We start from the raw sequence: 20689 nt of genomic DNA, 5'->3' as shown, positions 1-20689 counted from the left end.
TAAGGGATTTCCAATCATTCCTAATCACATCAGTGCCCTGGCATGTGGCCTATTACTCTAATTCCTCCCCTCAACTCCCCTCCCCCCACCTCCTTTGGCCATTCCCACTCCACAGAACAGGGCAGGAGATGTCGCCAGTCCCCTAGAGAAGATAAGACCTCTGCCCTCTGCTCAGTTTCTTTTCTGTGGTTTCAGTACACGATGCTGTACTGTACTGTCCCAGTTTGGGGTTCGCAGCCATTTAGTCTCATCCCCCAGACATTTGCCCAGGAGGCCCGTTCTGACATTTGAAAACATGCCCTCAGTTGTAACCTTCTTTTCCTTCACTTTTTCTTTGAAGATTAGCACACCAAGGTGGCTCTTTCTTTTAACTCTGAGCCTCTGATAGAAGATAAGTGATTCATCTTCCTCCAGCTCTGTACACCCTTAGCTTTAAATGGATAATGAGATAAAAGCCTGAAGATGCACAGCGAAGGTTCCTCTGCAGCCACAGATAGTGTCAGGTTCAGCCAGAGAATTCTATTATTTCTTTAAATTACTTGTTTTGAAATAGAAAAAGAAAATAGTTTTCTTAGGTTACATTATGGTCTTATTATTGAAAGAAAAAATGGTTCAGAGGCTGTAGTGTCTCAGTGCTTTACCGGCATTGATAAATCACTAGAAGTAAGGAATCTATAATTTTAATTAACATTATATTTTCAGGAATAGGAATGGTAATATTCTAACCTATTCCAAAGCTATTTAAATGTTCTCTGGAAGGCTGAATGAGAACAAAGACCAGAACAAAAAGTGAAGATATTTACTTCCACACTACAAATTGAGTCATTTTGTAATTGGATACTGATATGTTTTTTGTTTTGTTTTGTTTTGTTTTGAGGATCAAAAACATACAGGAATTTATTTTGAAATTTCTAGCTGGTTTAAGTTTGTCTCCTTTGCTTTTGCCCCAAAAGCAAAATGCAGGAAAGTTACAGAAGAGACATTGAAACAAAAAAAATAAAAACCACAAAAAAACCTCTTCCCACAGGATATAGGAAATTCTGCCAAAAAGACACAAGAACTCAGAATTGAGGAAACGTCAGCCTTCCCTCTTTATAAATTCTAATATCAGCAAGAAGGAATAAATAGGAATAAAAAGCAGGGGGACTGGTTGGTTTCCTGACGCACTGTAGAAAGCATGTCTAATCTCAATGGGGCAGTCTCTGCCAGCTTCAGCTGGTTGTGGTTAGTCCCTTGTATCTAGGCTTTTTTTCTTTAAAATGTGAAATATCTGTATTTTTTAAGGTGGACATCTAATTACAAAAATGGTCTAAACATTTTGTAGGCAAAGTGTATCTGTGAAGGGTGGAAACCACTTACGAGATGGCCATTGGCAAGCTCTGGTCTAGACAGGCATGCATGCAAATAAACCACAAGGCAAATATTAGGTAGAGAAGTGGACCACACTAGCTTCAAATGACTCCAGAATGGAAAGAAAAGATGTTGTGTATGTGCTATGGAAGTCATCCCACAAGAGGTGATGATTGTGCTGAATTGAAGAATTTCTGGTTAGCCAGAAAATTGGAGGAGGTGACTGAAACAAAGACTTAGTGAATTTGGTTTTGCTAAATATGAAAGGGAGGGCAAGAGCAGGTAAGAACAGAAAAGAGAAGGACAAGATGCCAAACAGTGTCACATGACATACTGAGAAAACCGGGTTCTTCTCACTGTCACAGGGATAGTGAGCGTAGAGGACAGATAGGCAGATTTCTATTCTAGAGAGATTGTCCTGTTAGTAGACTGGAGGAGGACTGAAGGGAATGAGACTAGAGGTCTAGAGCCTATTTAAGAGACAATGGCAGTGAGGATGGAAATCATGAAGAGACTGAAATCGATTTGTAAACTAGAAAGCATTCTGTTTATGTGTGTGCTGTTCATATATGATATTGCCATTTTTGATTGATATTAAAGTGCACAGTTTTCCACATTTCAACACCTCTGCCATCAAGATGCATTCTTCAATCCATGGGTTGTCATAATTTAGCAAAAGCAGCTTTTCTTTTTCTTTTCTTTTCTTTTTATTTTTAGTGAGCATTGCATAATGATGCCTCTTAAAATCGATGGTGTCTTTGATACAATGAAATGGAATAATAGTCATGGACTTTAAACTACTAAGCTGAATTTTAAAGCAGAGAAATAGAATACATTCTAGGAATTAATAATCCCACCTACATATCTGGAAAGGAGCCTTTAAACATTCATTTGCTTTGGTTACCAGCTCTTCCTATTTCCTGAATGTTCATTAGGTCAGGGGAGGTAAATGTGTATGCCACAGGATCTGGGCAGTAATGTAAATGCATAAAGCTGTTAAGGAGACTACAATTCCTCTCTAAAAATCATTTGCTACTTAGGGCATATCAACTACTACTAGACACAATTTAAAAATTACTGTTGCCAGATTCAAAAGAAGCTAGAAATCTGATTTTTTTTTTTTAAATGAAATGTTGGCAAGACATTCAACGTTTTTTAAAACCCGATGCAGGTCAAACATCTATGTGTCAGATAAGCTCCTAGTCTTGCCCCGGCTAAGCTGCTTGTGGAAGGAGTGATTGTGTTGATTTCTAACCCTTATAGTTTCATAATGTTAAATGGTAGATGTTGCTAAAATGCCAGTGACAAGACTAAGTCACAGCTGGGAGAGATGAAATCTCTTCCTCGTCTGTAGCTACCATCTGGTACAGCTCCCAGCCACATGAATCCTTTGGAGCAGTCTAAAGGCCTGTGTTCTAAAATGGGTTATTTTGTCCAGAAGTATTTTTGTTTGATCATTTATTCAACAGGAAAAAATCTTGGCCACAGTGTTTTGACATAATAAAATTATTTCTCATGCCTCAAAATTCCTTTCTTCTTCAGAAATGATAACAGAAGCTACTGATGTTTGAAAGCTTCCTGGAATGCCAAAGGGAATTTCTTAACTCTGCTTGTATAGATTTACCATTCACTAATCTCCTTCATTCACAAGATTTGCCAGCATTTGAAATGTACTATTAATAAATGCATAAAGAATGAATATATTGTTTTTCTTTTTTGAAACAGTAATGTCTAATTCAAACTTGATGAATAAATTAAAAATTAAGACTGTAAGGGAGGAGTTCTGCTCTGGCAGTGATGGAGTAAGAGGAACTACACGTACACTTCCATAAATTACCTGGACATAATGCATGGCACAATTGTTTTTAGGCACTAAACAATGAGCCATATAGGACTTTGGTTCCTGAGAGAAGGGAAACACAAGGTGAGTACCACATTCACCATGGTTCTCTAACTGGGGATAATATATGGTGAGGTTTACTGAGAGTAAGTAGGAGCAACAGAGCTATCAAAGGAAAGATAGGCATGTACTGTTAGAAGACATTGTATCTATGGCCAAGCCAAGGTGGAGAGAGTCACTGAGCACCCCAAATATTTGCTTGAAATCTCAACAAGATGATACCTTGGGAGTATAGGCCACACCCTTAGAGCAAGGACCATGACATTGGACCAAGAACAAAAATCAAATAGATTTGCTCTAACAACAAATAAAACCAAACTGGACAGGATCAAAAAGATTTGTCCACAGTTCAACTGCCTATCATTGCAAAAGGCAGCTCTTCTTAAAAAAGAAGATAATATAGGGTTATCCGAGTGGTTCAGTTGGTTAAGCATCTGACTCTTGATTTTGCTCAGATCATGATCTTGGGGTTATGAGATAGAGCCCCACGTTGGGCTCCATGCTTGGCACAGAGTCTGCTTGAGATTCTCTCTTTCCCTCTCCCTCTGCCCCTGGCCCCATTCATGTGCTCTCTTTCTCTAACTCAAAAAAATAAATATATCTTTTAAAAAAAGAAGATAATATAATCTAAACTCCCTAGTGTGTATCATTTAAAAATGCATATCACACTAGAATAAAAACAAAAACATAAAACTAGACATTTAAAGAAGAAGGAATATGGATCTGTAATTGAGGAGAGAGAAAAGCAGTTAATAACACAGATTTTTGGAGATGGCCAGATGTTGAAATAAGCAGATGAGAAGTATAAAACAGCTATGGTACAAACATTCAGGAACATGAAATGAAATAGGTGCGTGAAGAGTAAACATACAGAACATCTCATCACAGAAATGGAAACTATTTAAAAAAAGGCAAATGGAAATTTTGGAATTGAAAAGTACATTATATCAAATTAAAAATTCATAGGCTTAAGACTGGATTAGAGGCCACAGAAGAAAGGATCCGTGAACTTGAGGACAGATCAATCAAAATGATCCAATTTGAAGAATAGAAAAACAATTGGTAAAAAAGAATAGAATTACAGAGGTAATTTGTGGGATAATATCAAGAAGGCTACTATACATGCAATATGGAGAGAAAGAATTGGACAGAAAAAAGCTTAGAGAAACAATAGGTGAACATTTTCCAAATTTTGTAAAGAACATTGCAGATTCAGGAAGCTTATTGAGCAGCAAGCATAATAAATGAAAACAAAACCTAGGCACATAGCCAAAAGCCAGAAAACAAAGGTAAAGATAAAATCTTTAAAGCAACCAAAGATGACAGTATATACAGAGAATAATGGTATAAAGCATGGCTAATACCTCATCAGAAAAAAATGGAAGTTAGAAGATAGTGGAGCATGTGGCACCTGCATGTCTCAGTTGGTTAAGCATCTGACTCTTATGCACTCTCTCTCCCTCTCCCTCAAAATAAATAAGGTTTAAAAAAAAAAATAGTGGAACACTTAAAGTCTTCAAAGAAAACAAAACCAAACCTGCCAGCCAGAATTCTACATCTGGTGAAAAAAATCTCTCAAAATGACAGTAAAATAAAGACACTTTAAAATTAGCAAACGCTGTGCAAATCTATTATCAGCACACACAAGCCACAAGTAATGCTAAAGAAAGTTCCTTGACTGAAGGAAAATAATGCCAGATGGAAATTCAGATTTATAGGAAGAAATGAAAAACATTGGAAATAGGAGAATGTGGGCAATGTAAAAGACTCGTTTTCATTCTTCTCTTTAATATCTTTTAAAACAGCTAAACATTTGAAGCAAATAAAATCATTGTAGAAATAGCATGTATCACAACAGTAGCCCAAAGGATAGAGAAGGAAGGGAAGGTGGTAAATGGAGCTATTGTGTTGAGATTTTTATATTTTATAGTAATTAAGCAGACTTATGAGCAGACTATGATAAGTTAAGGATTATATACTGGAATCCTGAGAGCAACCATTAAAAAAACAATGAAGTATACCCTAAAGACCAAAAGAAATATAAAATTTAATACTGGAAATACTAAAATACTAAATCCAAAAGATGGAGGAAAAGTAGAGAAAAAAATAACAAAGAACAAATGAAACAAATAACAATATGGATGACTTAAACCCAATCATATCGTTAAGAATATTTATTATAAATGAACTACTCAAATTAAAAGACAGAAAACAAAGAATCTAATTTAAAAATGCACAAAGGAATCAAGTAGACATTTTTCCAAAGAAGACATCGAGATGGCTGACCAGTACATGAAAAAATGCTCAACATCACTAATCATCTAGGAAATGCAAATCAAAACCTTGATGTGACATCACTTCACACCTATTAGAATTGCTATCATCAGGAAGGTAAAAGATAAGTGTTGGCAAGGATGCGGAGGAAAGGGAACCCTCACGCACTGTTGGTGGGAATTTAAATTGGTGTAGCAACTGTGAAAACAGTATGAGGTTCCTTGGAAAGTTAAAAATAGAATTACCATATGGTCCAGCAATCCCACTTCTAGGTATATACACAAAGGAAACAAAAGTAGGATCTTGAAGAGATAATCTGCACTCCATTCTTCACTGCAGCATTATTCACAGTCCCCAAGATACGGAAATAAGCTAAGTGTCCATCGACAGATGAATGGATAAAGATGTTTATTTATTTATTTACTTATTTATTAGATATGAAAAAGAGGGACATCCTGCCAGTTGCAACAACATTGATGGACCTTGTGGACATTACGTGAAGTGAAATAAATCAGGCAGAGAAAGATACATGCTGTATATATCATTGAGAAGTAGAATCTAAAAAAACTAAACTGCTAGAACAGAAAGCAGAAGGGTGGTTGTCGGAGGCTGTGGTATGGGGGAAATGGGAAGATATTGGCCAGAGGTACAACCTTCCAGTTATAAGATGAGTGAATTCTGAGGACCTAATGTATTGCATGGTGATTATATTTAACAATATTATATGCTTGAAAGTTGCAAAGAGAGTAAATCTTAAGTATTCTCTCCACAGAAAAGAAATGGCAATTATGTCAGGTGATGGAAGTGTTAAACTAACCCTAGTGTAGTAATCATTTCACAATATGTAAGTGTATCAGATCAACATGTTGTACAGCTTAAAATTACACAATGTTATGTCAATTATATTTCGATATATTGGAGAAAATACATATGACCAATAGTACATAGAAACGATAGTACTTATTAAGCTTCAGTGAAGGTTTGACAGTTGGATTAGATGGATACATATAAATATATTATAGTAGATATATTACAGTAGATGATGTGAAATAGAAGGGAATGGGTCTGGGAATGGAGGAGAAAGGTGAAAAAACAAAGAACCAAATCTGTCTTCAGAATGTATGGTAGCATGAAATGGCTGACTGGAAACTCAGAGAAAAGAAAAATAGTCTTCATAAGGCATGTAATTAATTGATTCTAATGGCTAACATATGGCAGTAAATATTTTAAACCAAACAAAGGGAAGGACTGATGAGAGTGTTAGGACCTTTTATGTCCACGGTATTTATTATTACATTACTTTTTTTTTTTTTTTGGACAGACAGAGATCACAAGTAGGCAGAGAGGCAGGTGAGAGAGGAGGAAGCAGGTTCCCCAGCGAGCAGAGAGCTCGATGTGGGGCTCGATTCCAGAACCCTGAGATCATGACCTGAGCCGAAGGCAGAGGCTTTAACCCACTGAGCCACCCAGGTGCCCCGTTACATTACTTTTTGATTGAGAACAAATATATAAGGCAATGTGATAATTTGAAGCTGGTTTTTGTTTGCTTTGAACTTGAATTTGAATTCCAAAGCCACTTAAGCTTTTACTTTCTTTTTGGGCAGGGGCTTTGTTAAATTTTTGAAACTAAAGGAGTCATATTTAAGCCAGTCATTGCAAAAATGCAGGGACTAGGAATGAAGTCACAGCTAGGTGCTGTCAGGCAACTGAAAGAAATTGTTAACTAAGGTAGCAGGGCCGTGAGAAACTGGAGGCTCCCCATGTAGAGAGTGTAATCGTTCATGGTTCGAAGAGTTAAGCACTTGCCAGTGTAGATCTTGAAGAAGGAAGTGTATCAGTCAGGAATTAGACATGGAAGAGTGGGTATAGAGCAAGCGGAAATCAGGGCCAAACAAGTGAGAATCCGTCAGGAAGAGTTTTGAGTCCATATAAGGCCCCACGTATTAAGCTGGGTTATGACCTTGATGGCTGAGGTGGTGTGTTTGCCCTTGCTCTCTGCAGGATTCAACGAACAGGGAAGGGAGAGCATAGTTATGGATAGACTGAAATTCTGAACCCAACCTTATTAAAACCTTGGGCCTTGAGCACCTCTTGAAATCTGAGGTTTACTGTCACCCCTTGACATGAAATTTTTGAGATTTATTTTAGGACTGTAAAATTTAACTGACTTGGAAAACCTCCAGGTCTAATAACAACTTTCTAAATTCTAAAGGTTAGCCATCCTTCAAGATGTAGATTGAAAATGCCAAATCAGTAATTAAATCATTTCAGCAGTTTTTCCTGTTCTTTGTTGGTTTAAGGTTCAGATTTGATTTTGGTCTTTGGTCACCAAAGAACATCTTGAAACACTTAAGTCTTGAAGAGCACTGAGGAGTTGCAGCTGGCAGGAAGGGAGAATGAAACAATGAAAAACTGTCACTGGAATGGGGCAAGATGTGTGCTGACATTAAACATTTAGAGACTTTGATTTTTTTCAGGCTCCTGTTCCTGAATATGACTCTTTCACCCACCAAGAAGAACCAATTTTGAGGTTATAACCAATCTTCCTTAACAATTCGTCTAATCTAAAAAAAAAACAACAACAATGAAAAGAATAGGCTTGTTAAATAATAGCAAGTCAATCATGTAGAAGAAATACAATGACATATAGAGTTGTGCACATTATGTTTTCAGCATATGATTGACAGTTCTTATAAATCACAGCCTTGTTCTTAAACCTTACCGTAATGAGCATTAGGAGGATCTTTCCTGCAAGCACATACACATATTGAAAATAAAAAAGTTCTAAAAATTGGGTGCAAAAAAACAAAAAAAAAACAAAACAAGAAATAATTGCATTGAAATGTTTGAAAATGATTAATATTTTGACGTAACTCTATTCTTTAACCAAGCTCCTTCAATGTTAGAGAAAGATAAGATTCTTGTTTCTGGGGGCGCCTGGGTGGCTCAGTGGGTTAAAGCCTCTGTCTTCGGCTCAGGTCATGATCTCAGGGTTCTGGAATTGAGCCCCGCATCCGGCTCTCTGCTCGGTGGGGAGACTGCTTCCTCCTCTCTCTGCCTGCCTTTCTGCCTACTTGTGATCTGTCTGTCAAATAAATGAATAAAATATTAAAAAAAAAAAAAGATTCTTTGGTTCCATTTCAAGACCCTTCCAATTAACAAAAAAAAAAAAAAACACACAAAAAAAACCAAAACACTTTCATAACTTGATGAAGCTTAATACACTTAGCAGAGACAATTTTCCATGGCTATGAAACATATCATTATAGTTACACATCTGGAGCCAAGCAGCAGAGTGGTCAACAGTCCCTCCAGACTTCTATGTTTTAAGAGATTCTATATCTGAAGTTTTCTTGTATTTCTAAAGAGCAAGTTGTAGGTTTGATGGCAAGTGAAGCCAAGCTCTATTGCTTCAACCCCCAAATCACAAATATTCCACTAAATCCTCCCCCAGAAAACCAATCAGTGATTGTTAGCCTCTTACTGGGAGAATGCCCTTGATTCTAAATTATCTTAACATTATGCGCTTTCATCCTAATTCCCTAAAACATTAGTGTGAATCCAGTTGATTATTCCTTAAGTGTTAGACATAAGGAATATGTAAAGATTAATTATAGGATAAAAAGCCCCCCCCTTTTTTTTTTACTAAGTGCTCCTAAATGTAGTAGCAATGGACTCTATACTCGAAGTGTTCTCAGACAAATATATAAATATTATATCTGGAGCTTTTCCCCACATCCGTAAGTTTGACACAACTGGATACCAATATCAAGTGCTTATCAACAGCTTTACAGGGGCAGTAATGTGTGTGAGTATGATACATAATAATAATATATATTGTGTTTGTATAATAGCATATACGTAGGATTATGATTATCATGTACATATAATGTACATGATTTTACGAACACGAGCTCATAAGTTATATATAAGTTAGTCTATAAATACGTTTGACTACTTTCTCATCTTTGTCTGCAGTGTAACAACCTTTTTAACATTTTGCCTTTAACTTTTTTTTCCTTAATAACCAACCATATTAGACGAGGCTAGACCTGAAAAATATTTTTTTCCAAAATAATCTGTTAAAGGGGCTTCTGATTGGCTCAGTTGGTGGAGGGTGCAACTCTTGATTTTCAAGGTTGTGACTTTGAGCCCCATGTTGGGTATGCAGATTACTTAAAAATACAATCTTTAGGGGTGGCTGGTGGCTCAGTCGATTAAACCTTTGACTTCTGATTTCAGCAGAGATCATGATCTCAGGATCATGAGATCAAGCCCGAGTGGGGCTCTGCGATCAGTGGGGAGTCTGCTGGAGATTCTTTCCTTCTCCTTTTCCCCTCTACCCCCACTCATGCTCAGGCATTCTCTCTCAAAAAATACTAAATAAAGAAATAGGTAAATAATCTTTTTAAAAAATTCTGTTAAAACGGGGCGCCTGGGTGGCTCAGTGGGTTAAAGCCTCTGCCTTCGGCTCAGGTCATGATCCCAGGGTCCTGGAATCGAGCCCCACATCGGACTCTCGGCTCCGCTGAGAGCCTGCTTCCTCCTCTCTCTCCCTGCCTGCCTCTCTTGCCTACTTGTAATCTCCGTCTGTCAAATAAATAAATAAAGTCTTAAAAAAAAATTCTGTTAAAGAAAACCAGTATGAAAGTAGAATTCAAGCTCAGACTCCAGAAGAATATTGATTTTCTTTCTTAACAAAATCATAGAAAAACTCCTAACTAGAATAGTTTCTTTATTTCTTGGCCTTTTTAATTAAAGAATATATTGTAAATGAATAGATGTAAGTGAAGCTTTCTTTTTTCCAGTTGAGTAACTCCATGAATATAATATCCTCTACTATAATCTCCTTGCTTTCTTTATATCTCAGGAAATTTTATGGTGATTCTGTCTATAATCTATTTTGAAATGTGGATTCAGTATTATTACCAATGTTCTTTGTGTATTAAAAAATTTACTGTTAACATGTAAAATAGTTTTTATTCTTACATAAACATACTGAAACATGGTTTCTTTAAGCTTATCATTTAATTTCAACAAAGAACATGGGTTATATTTTAGAGAAATTACTGAAATGTTATTTTCACATAAATTTGTTTTGGCTCTTCTATTCTTTTAACTTAATCTTAAAATTCATTCTAAAAAGTCATTCTTAAAATTGTAACTATGTGAGGTGATGGATGCGTTAACTAATCTTATTATAGTAATTATTTTGTAATATGTACATATATCAAATCATTACATTGTACAGCTTAAATTTATACAGTTTTACCTGTATAAATTTAAATAAATTTATACAGGTAAATAAATAAATATAATTATAAATAAATAAATTTACCTGTATTAACTCAATAAAGTGGAAAACATTAAATGATCTGTTCATATTAACAAGTCCATTACTTAACATATTAAATTGGACTCTCTTAATGGATTCCTCATATACAAAAATACAAAAAACTTTTTTTAGTTGTGAGTTATTTATAGCATAAGGTTATCCTGAGATTGATCAGTTAAGAATGTATTTTGTTGTTTTTTTAAAAGATTTTATTTATTTATTTGATGGAGAAAGAGAAAGAGAGAGAGCACAAGTAAGCAGAGCAGCAGGGAGAGGGAGAGGAGAAGCAGCCTCCCTGCTGAGCAGAGAGCACTTTGTAGGACTTGATCCCAGGATTCTGGGATCATGACCTGAGCCAAAGGCAGACACACTGAGCCACTCAGCCACCCCAAGAATGTATTTTGTTAAAAATTTCTGGAAGGCTTTTGCTAAGACAGTGATGTATAAACTGAAATTATTGATAGGTAATTTAACGTGATAAATTAAGGAATAGAGGATATTTAATCTATTTTTTATATTAATTTTTGAGTATATTAATTTTTCAATTGTTACAAAAATGGAAATTAGATCTTTAATTTTCTTCAGTGTTTGCAAATCACTTTCCCTTGTACTTCTTTTCTTTTTTTTTCCAAATGTCATCAGTTACCATTAAATAAAAATAGACTAAGTTGAATGTTATAGGCTATCTTTTGGTAATATTTTTAAATCTTCCTTTTGAATGATAGGGTTTTCTTGGAAGGGTTTTTCACTGTATTTTTATCACAGTATAATTACATACAGCAAATTTTATTATACATTTCTACCTATTTTAACAAATGTATATAGTTGTGTAAACACACCACAAGCAAAATGTACACGTTTCATTATGCCAAAAAATTCTCCCATACTCATTTGTATTCAGTCTCTCCTTCATCCCTGAGCACTGATCTATTTTCTGTCCTTATAGTCTTGTCTTTGAAATAATGTTCTATAAATGGAGTAACACAGTCTTTTGAACCTGGCTTCTTTCACTTAGGATATTAGAGAACCATCCAAGTTGTTGTGTGTACCCTAGTTCATTCCTTTTTATTTCTGGGTAGTATTCCCCTATAGGGATGTGTCACAGATTAGTAATCCATTTCTCAGTTGAGGAATGTTGGAGTTGTTTGCAATGTTTGATGATTACTAAGCAACTGCTGTAAAGATTTGTTTTCAAATTTGTGAATGAACACAGCTTTCTCTTTTTTTTATTATGTTAAATTAGCCAGCCTATAGTACTCATTAGTTTTTGACGTAGTGTTCAACAATTCATTAGTTGCATAGAACACCCAGTGCTCATCACAACACATGCCCTCTTTAATACCCATTACCTGGTTACCCCATCCTCCTACCCTCCTCCCTTCTGGAACCCTCAGTTTGGTTGCCAGAATCCAGAGTCTCTCATGATTTGTCTCCCTCTCTGACTTCTTCCCATTCAGTTTTCCCTCCCTTCTGCTGTGGTCCTTCACGGTATTCCTTATGTTTCACATGTGAGTGAAACCACGTGAAAATTGTCTTTTTCTGCTTGACTTATTTCACTTAGCATAATCCCCTCCAGTTCCATCCATGTCGATGCAAATGGTGGGTATTCATTCCTTCCCATGGCTGAGTAATATTTCATTGTGTTTATGGACCACATCTTCTTTATAACATTCATCTGTTGAAGGGCATCTCGGCTCCTTCCACAGTTTGGCTGTTGTGGACATTGCTGCTATGATCATTCTTGTCACTACATCTGTAGTGCCCCTTCTTTTCACTATGTCTGTATCTTTGGGGTAAATACCTAGTAGTGCAATGGCTGGGTCGTGAACATAGCTCTCATCTAACTTGGGCAAATAATTTTATAAGAAACTGCCAAACTGTTTTCCAAAGTGGTTGTAACATTTTGCATTCCCTCCCAAAGTGTGTTAGTGTTGCTCTGAATCCTCGCAAGCTCATGATATTCTCTCTCTTTTTCTCTCTTTTCTTTAAGGCGTTCCACTAAGTATGGAGTTGTGTATCATGGTAGTTTTAGTTTCATTTCCCTGATGACAAATGACGTCGAGCATCTTTCTCTGTGCTTTTTGCCATCGATATATTTTCTTTGGTGAAACATGTTCAGCTCTTTGGTTCATTTTTTAAATCTGTTATTTTTTATTATTGGGTTTTGAGTTTCTTTGTAATTTTAGATATAAATGTTTTATGAGATATGTGATTTGTAAAAATGTTCTCCTTGTCATGGCTTTCAAAGAATAGACATTCTTAATTTAGATTAAATCCAGTTTATTTGTTTGTTCTTTGATTCATTGTGCTTTTGGTTTTGTATGTAGAAATCATGACCTAATTGAAGGTCACAAAATTTTCTTCCTTTTTTTTTTTTTTTTTGGTCAAGTTTTAGAATTCTAGGTTTTATATTTATATCTGATTCATTTTGAGAATTTTTTGGTACAGTGTAAGTTTGGATAAAGGTTTTTGTTTTGTTTTGTATTATAAATTTGTTTGTTTTTTGCATATGGGTATCCAGTTGTTCCAGCACTATTTATAGTTGGAAAGACTGTCCTTTCTTCCACTGAATTGCCTTTTTGCCAACAGACTCTATATGTTTCAGACTATTTCTGCATTCTTTTTTTCATTCCATTCTTTTTCATGTTTGTTCTTTCTCCAACACCACTCTCTTGATTACTGTAGCTCTATATTGTCTGGATGTGGATCTTTTACCTTTGAAGAAAATGTATTTCCTGATATTTTTCTTTTTTTTTTTTTTTTGTAGTTTTCTCTTAATGTAAATTAGGTTAGCTTAGTTAATAATGTTCATGTCTTCTATCCTTGGTAACAATTTGTCTACTTGTTCTCTCAGTTGCTGCGAGGGTGTATTGAAGTCTCCAGTTGTATTTGTGGATTTGTCTTTTTCTCCTATCAGTTCTATCAGTTTGGGTTCATGTACTTTGAAGTGCTGTTGTTAAGCACATACAAATTTACATCTGCTATGTCATTCTGGGAAAGTGACCCCTTCATAATTAAGTAATGTCCATCTTTATACCTATCCTGAAGTCTGGTTGGCATGATCTTGATAGATCTATTTCTGTTTCCTTTTCTTTAGTATTTGCATAGTATCTCTTTTCTAGAATTTTATTTTTAACCTGTTTTTGCCTTTATATTTAAATGGGTTTATGTACACAGCAAGTTTGATCTTAGTTTTTCAATCCAATCTGATTATCTCTATTTTTAACTAATGTGTTTATAAGGTTTATATTTAATGTAATTACTAATGTGATTTGATTAAAATTCACCATAGTTTTAGCTGTTTTATTTTTTAGTCTTTTCTTTTGTTTCTTCCTCCCTCACATTTCATTTTTGATTATTCTCTAAAGATAATGCATTGTCAATAGTTTTGCTTTAGATAGTTATCTTTTGAACAACTAAAAATAAAGTTGGATTTTGTGTTTATCTCCATTTATTCCATTTCTAAAACCATATATTTCTTTGTGTATATGTTATGTCTTACCAAAGTTTTAAAAAACGTATTGAAATTTTTCTTCTCTACCAGCACATACACCACCAATTTCTGCCTTCTCCTGACTTTGTTAAAAATGGATTGTGAATGGGCAACTAGGAATATGCTTGATTTTTTAGACTTCTTTTAAGCTTACTTAGAATTTTAGAACCACAGGATTGAATATGTCATAAGAGTTCCTTTGGCCTCGTTTTCAAAGTGTGACAGATTTACTTCAACTGATCTTATTTTAAGATTCATCTAAAGTTCCCTTTTTGAGGTTGTAACTTAAGCCTGCTTGGTCTGTGGGCTTCTTTTGCCTCTATTTCATTGCCCTGCTATTGTGTGAGGAGAGAGAACATCAGGACCACACTGTCTGCTTTTCAGTGTTCTCCTTTTAGTAAGCTCACACATGTATGAAGACAGTTACTGAGTCCCTTCTTGCCATCTCCTTTACAGGTAAACAGTCTGTACTTATTTGAGTTTTTTAAACAGAAAGATCTACTTTTCGTCTATATATTCTTAACCATTTCTGTAATATTTTCCCCTGGATATCTCACATAATTATTTATTTTAAAGATTTTATTTATTTATTTGACAGACAGAGATCACAAGTAGGCAGAGAGGCAGGCAGAGGAGAGGGGGAAGCAGGCTTCCTGCTGAGCAGAGAGCCTGATGCAGGGCTCGATCCCAGGACCCTGGGATCATGACCTGAGCCGAAGGCAGAGACTTAACCCAGTGAGCCCCCCCAGGCGCCCCGCATGTAATTATTTTTGTTAGGGCATATATAAATAAATGGTAGCAGTTTTCACCAAGATGAAAGAGCCAGAATCTCTGTGGGGCTAATGTTAACACTGGGAGAATGCCAGGGCACCAAATGAATTGGTGTAAATTCACAGGGTCCCCCTTCCTTTGGCAAGTTTGCTCACTGTCCTGACCCGTACAGCCCAGTGCTGAACTTAAACTCTCTCCCTGAAGCTGTATGGCTAATTTGAAATTGTAATTTCATACCTTTATGAAAGCCCAGGGACTCTGAAATTTGGAGGATGTCATCCAAAAGTGATGTTCACCTGAGGACCCAGGTTATTCCGGAGCCTACTGAATGCAGCAGCCCTGGGCATGTCACTTGTATAGGGATGGGCCAGAAGGAAAAGAACAGACTGGAAAACCTAGATTTTTTCTGAGCAAACCATATTCAGTTGTGAAAAAAAAAAATACAGTTGGGCTGGTCCTGTAGTAGAACTTATAAACACTTGTTAGTTATGAGGGTAACTGCAAGATAGATTTATTTTCAAGCTTTCCCCTTGATTTTATGTCCAGAGCATAACATTTTCTTTTTGTCTTTTTCCCCCCTCAAGGGGTGCTACATCCATTGTGTACAGATGCAAACAGAAGGGGACCCAGAAGCCTTATGCTCTCAAAGTGTTAAAGAAAACAGTAAGTTTATTTCATTATATAACAGCATCTCTAAGGGATCTGTGACCTGGAGAAGCCAGGAGCCCTGATTCACAGGATAAAGAGGCCAGAGAACTGCTGTGTACAGCTAACTCACTTGAATCTTGAGCATGAAAGTGCAGCCAAATGAGTTGTTTTCTAGTGGAAATTCCATGACTCTTTGAAAGCGACTGGATCTCAGACTGGATGTGGTTGTGGGGAGAAGTGTGGCAAGGAGAAACCTTTAGAACTGGCAGGTAGACCTGGTATACTTTGTATACTAGTAATGTACATATGTACATATATGTGTACACATGTCCATATATGTGTGTTATGCCCCAATAATGGGTCCGTGATTAAAGGAGCGAGACTGATAAAAGCGAAGGTTAAGCAAAGCTTTATTTCGCGCCAAGTGTCAAGAATCAAACCGAACGTTCGGGGACACACCTCTTACAAGACAGGGCGACCCTTCTCTGTTTCACAGTCTAGCTTTTAAGGGCAAAGACCATGCGGTCGGGCTTGGTCATGCACAGGTGACCAATGAGATTGTATCACACACGGGAAACTCCACAGTGATGCTAGGTGACCAGTTGAATTACAATTTACCCTAGTAGACCTTTGAACCAGCCTGTTACACCTTGATTAGGATTGGTGCCAAAAAGGCTACCAAAGGGCAGGGGGCCCATACACCTTGGTAGCTAGGGAGACAGTATGCAACCCCCGACGGATCGGATGTCTCCACCTGGCCTGACCCACCCTCGTATCTGGGCTTTGTTACCTGGAGTTGGTTTCCCGGACTTGTTTTTAAGTAAGTCCCCTGGGGGAAGGGGAGCAGGGACAGTTTAAGAGTTAAACAAGATTTTTGTTTAACTTCAATGGAAGCCTCTGGCTAAAATATAAAAATATAAAATAGGTCCTTATAATGTGTACAGATATATAATCTCTAATCACAGTTTAGTATAGTAGACATGCTTGCTATTTAAAAAAATACCTAAATGAAACACAAATAGATGTATTTGTGAAAGGAGTCATCAGCTTCTAACTTGATTTTCAGATGTTGGATTTGCTTCAGTTAAGTGCAAATAGACAAATACTGTTGTTTCTAGGACTGAGCCTGCTCATTTAAGAAGTCTCTATTTGAATAAGAAGGAAGGATTGGATTTTCATATTACTTCTTTTTGCCATATGCTCATAGGTGAGCCAAGGGGACAAAGTTACTCTGGCTCATCTCCAATGAGGTACAGCAGATGAGAGTTCACGATAGAAGTGGCAGCATCTGACACCAGCATTCATGGTAGTCCCTGTATCCTAGAGAGTGTTTGTCAATGCAGTGCATGGCTATTCTCTGTCTTGAAAGAGTTTCCCTTTATAAAACCACAAAAACATAACATATTCCTTTGTAGCACATTCTTCCTTTCTCAAATTCTATGTGAACACATATGTGAAATATATATACTTCTGAAAACCCAGCTGTAAAGTATGCTGAAGAGAGAAATATCATAAATCTTGAAATCAAATGATACCTCTTTTAGGCTGAAGGATTTTTTTTTCTAATATCACCAATTGTTTATGTATTGTCTGGCCCAGGGAAATTTTAGAAATTTTAGAATCTCATACAATGAAGAGAATAATGGCAGGGTGTTTTCAATTGAGTAGAAGTAGAATGACATTTTGAAACAATCTGTTAGAATTTAAAGCCAGAGCAAACTAAAAAGACAGTTTAAGTGAAGAATAATAATTTAAATGGTAGTTGCTACTATAAACCCAAAGGGATTTCCTATTTGGTGTAGGCAATGATTGAAGTACTCCAGAATGTAGAGGAATCTTTTGATTGATAAGATTTGGAATTTTCTCTTAAATCAATTTCTTAGAGTCATAACATTTATTTGAACTAAGGATTATTACAATTTTATGAAGTGGAACTTGTAAGTAAATATCTACTTTTTATGAAGATAAGTAAGCATGTTTTAGCAGTGGTCACATAGATGTTTTCGGACTTGATTATATTCTTTCTTGCTGGTTAAAAAAATTGTCAGTAAAATTTGTGAGTTGTTGTTTTGTTTTCATAGTTGAGGAAACTTTGAAAGGGATTAGCTGTACGAATGTGTAGGAGAAGAAACACTCAGAAATGACGTTTGAATGCTCAGAATCCCAAAGGACAAAGAGCTCGTTGAGAAAATATTGGTTTATGTCAAAAATCTTTGGTTGAATTAGAATAAGAGACAGGAGAAGACATTTTGTGAGTTCGTGAGTTATTCACTGGGAAAGTAAAGCTCTGGTTTGCCCTTGCTGTCTTCTCTTCTCCACCTCTGTTGTGGAAACATCTTCCTCAGAAGACAGGCAGGAAGAAAATGTGGATGGGAACCAAGTGTCAGATGGAGCTGTGGAGCGGTGCTTTAAGGCAGATGTTGTCAAACACAGTCACTGCTGTGCCAAATGGAATGAGAGAAAATCTCCTGGAGAAACCCAAGCTTTGAACATGAATTGGATGGAATCTCCAGCATTGTCTCCTAGAGTAAACCATGCACAGAGATGTGTAAATGAGAGAATAGGAGGCAAAACCTCAAAAAGCAATTGCCTCCAGCGCTTCCTTTCTTATAGGTAATGAGGACAGAACTTCCTTCTCTAAATGAAATGAATGAAGCCTAGGAATCGCTTGACAGAAGAAAAGCAATGCAAAGAAAACAAACCATTTTCCTAGTGAATTCAGTTAAAGATCTGCTCTTTCAGGAAAGAGGCGATTATAGAAATGGAATTATTTAATAATCTATTTATTAGATAGAGCCACATAAAACTGCCTCTCTTAAATCATTTTTTTACCTACAAAAATGGCAGTTTTTTGTGGTTCAACTAATAACTTTGGGACCACTATATTACTTCACTGGATAATTCCTCTAGTCTTCATTTTATGACTAGACCTAAACCTAAAAGGTCCGAAAGATTGTCTATCTATCTATTATCAGCTAACTGTGAGAATTTCCTGAATCTGCTGTAATAAACTACCACAAACTGGGAAGCTTAAAACAATGGAAATTTATTCTCTTAGAGTTCTGAGGCCAGAAGTCTGAAATCAAGGTTTTGGCAGGGTCGATACTTTCTAAGAGTGCTCAGGGAGAACTTGTTCCATTCCTCTCTCCTGCTCCTGGTGACAGAAACTTGCCTTGCAGATGTGTCACTCTAATCTCTGCCTCTGTTGTCATGTGGCCACTTTCTCCCTTTGTGTCTGCATCTCCTCTTCCCTCTGTACATTGTCTGTGCCCAAATTTTCCTCTTAGAATGACACCATTCCTGTTGGATTAGGGGCAGACCCTACTCTACTATGACCTCATCTTAAATGAACTTATATCCACAACAACTCAATTTCCAAACCAGGTCACTTTTGGAAGTACTGCTGGTTAGGACTTCAATATAATCTTTTTTGGGGGATAAAATTCTGCCTATAATACTATCTATAAGAAAAGACTTCCGAGATGAATTTCAAAATACATATTCAATCTGTTATCTGAAGATAAGTGAAACTTCTGTCATATTCAAGAAAGTTAATAAACCTAAGAAAACTCAATCCAGTTTATAGGTGATTAAATTCACATATGAACACTTTTAAGTCCAAGAAAGATTTCCCATCTCTTTTACAATTATTTGATAACAATAATCCTCTTTCGAGGATCTGTTTAAATACTTTTTAAAGGCAGTTTGCCCAAATTTTATTTTGTGGCAATATGATGTAGCTTTCTATAGCTTAATATTTGGAGAAGGACTTAGTTTACATTGGCAATAAGAGACTTACTCCTAATTCATCACTGAGAATCCGTTAGGCACTTACATGTCTGGGTGATAGACACTGACTCTCATTTATCCTCCGGAAGATAGACTAAAGCACTAGCTCTTATGGAGAAATCCATATCTCTTTGGCATCAGGTACAGGACAGAGTTAATGCTTATAACAAACACAAATTGTCATGTTTAGACAATTGGGTATTTTGACTAATAAAAATGTCTTTATGGGAAATTAATGTGCAATTATAATAAAAATATTTTAACTGACATATTTTATATATGGATATAATACCATATACTTTATATATACATAACTATATTTCATAGAATTAGTATACATCAAAATACATATTAACCCAAGTAATAATGTCTGCAACTTACTTTCAAATACTTAAGCAACAAAAAAGTGTGTGAGTAGTGTGTGTACATATGGGGAGAGAAAGAAAATATAGCAAAAATCAACAATTATTGAATATAAGACAATATACTAGCATCCATGCTGGTATTTCAATATCTCAGTATATATGAAAATTCTCATAGCCAAAAATTTAGGTTAAAACATACTTCAATATTGACATCCTATTTTATCATAAATTAGCATTTCTTCTGGCCATTCAAAAAGCATTTCAAAATATTGCAGTTTCTAAATGTTATGGTAAACTCCAGTGACTCTCTCTATTGAAGTGCCAGAAAATAGTTGAACCATCTCTTTACTGAAAAACCTAGACATTTCCAGAAGCAATATCTGTTCATCTCATTGTGTCATTAATACAGACAAAATTTTGAGGACAGTAAGAGTAAACAAAGAGGAAAATGAATTGAAAGGCTTTTGTGATCATGTATTTGTTTAATTTTTTTCTGCTAGTATTCAAGTTCCTTGTACTGGGATAGTCATCAAATCACTTGGAGTGGCATCCATACTCTCCTCTTGGGAAAAAAGTGGCCTGTTTTGGAACTTTACCTTTGAAACAAGTATAGACTCATAGGCAGTGCCATTTTGGTCACCCCAAGTTCTTTATTGCCTTGCATAGAAGAACTAAGTGATTGCAGATATCAGTGGAACTTGTTCCATGATGAATCAAGGGTGAAGGGAACAAGGCTACCTTTTTTTTCCTTCATTCATGAGCCT

The 20689-nt window shown here is 36.0% G+C and overlaps 1 protein-coding gene across 3 annotated transcripts in view; it reads left to right on the top strand.

Annotated features, from left to right (window-relative positions):
* CAMK4 (calcium/calmodulin dependent protein kinase IV) overlaps nucleotides 1-20689 on the top strand; it is a 230092-nt gene that overhangs the window by 101229 nt on the left and 108174 nt on the right. For all 3 annotated transcript variants that reach the window (XM_032845009.1, XM_032845026.1, XM_032845017.1), the window contains one exon: nucleotides 15708-15786. In XM_032845009.1, coding sequence (XP_032700900.1) covers nucleotides 15708-15786 — 79 coding nt within the window. The remainder of the gene's footprint in view (nucleotides 1-15707; nucleotides 15787-20689) is intronic.

The sequence above is a fragment of the Lontra canadensis genome, unplaced genomic scaffold (genome assembly GCF_010015895.1).
Source record: "Lontra canadensis isolate GAN:19392208 unplaced genomic scaffold, GSC_riverotter_1.0 scaffold4, whole genome shotgun sequence".
NCBI classification, from domain to species: Eukaryota; Metazoa; Chordata; class Mammalia; order Carnivora; family Mustelidae; genus Lontra; species Lontra canadensis.
This window is presented reverse-complemented; position numbering and strand designations above follow the sequence as displayed.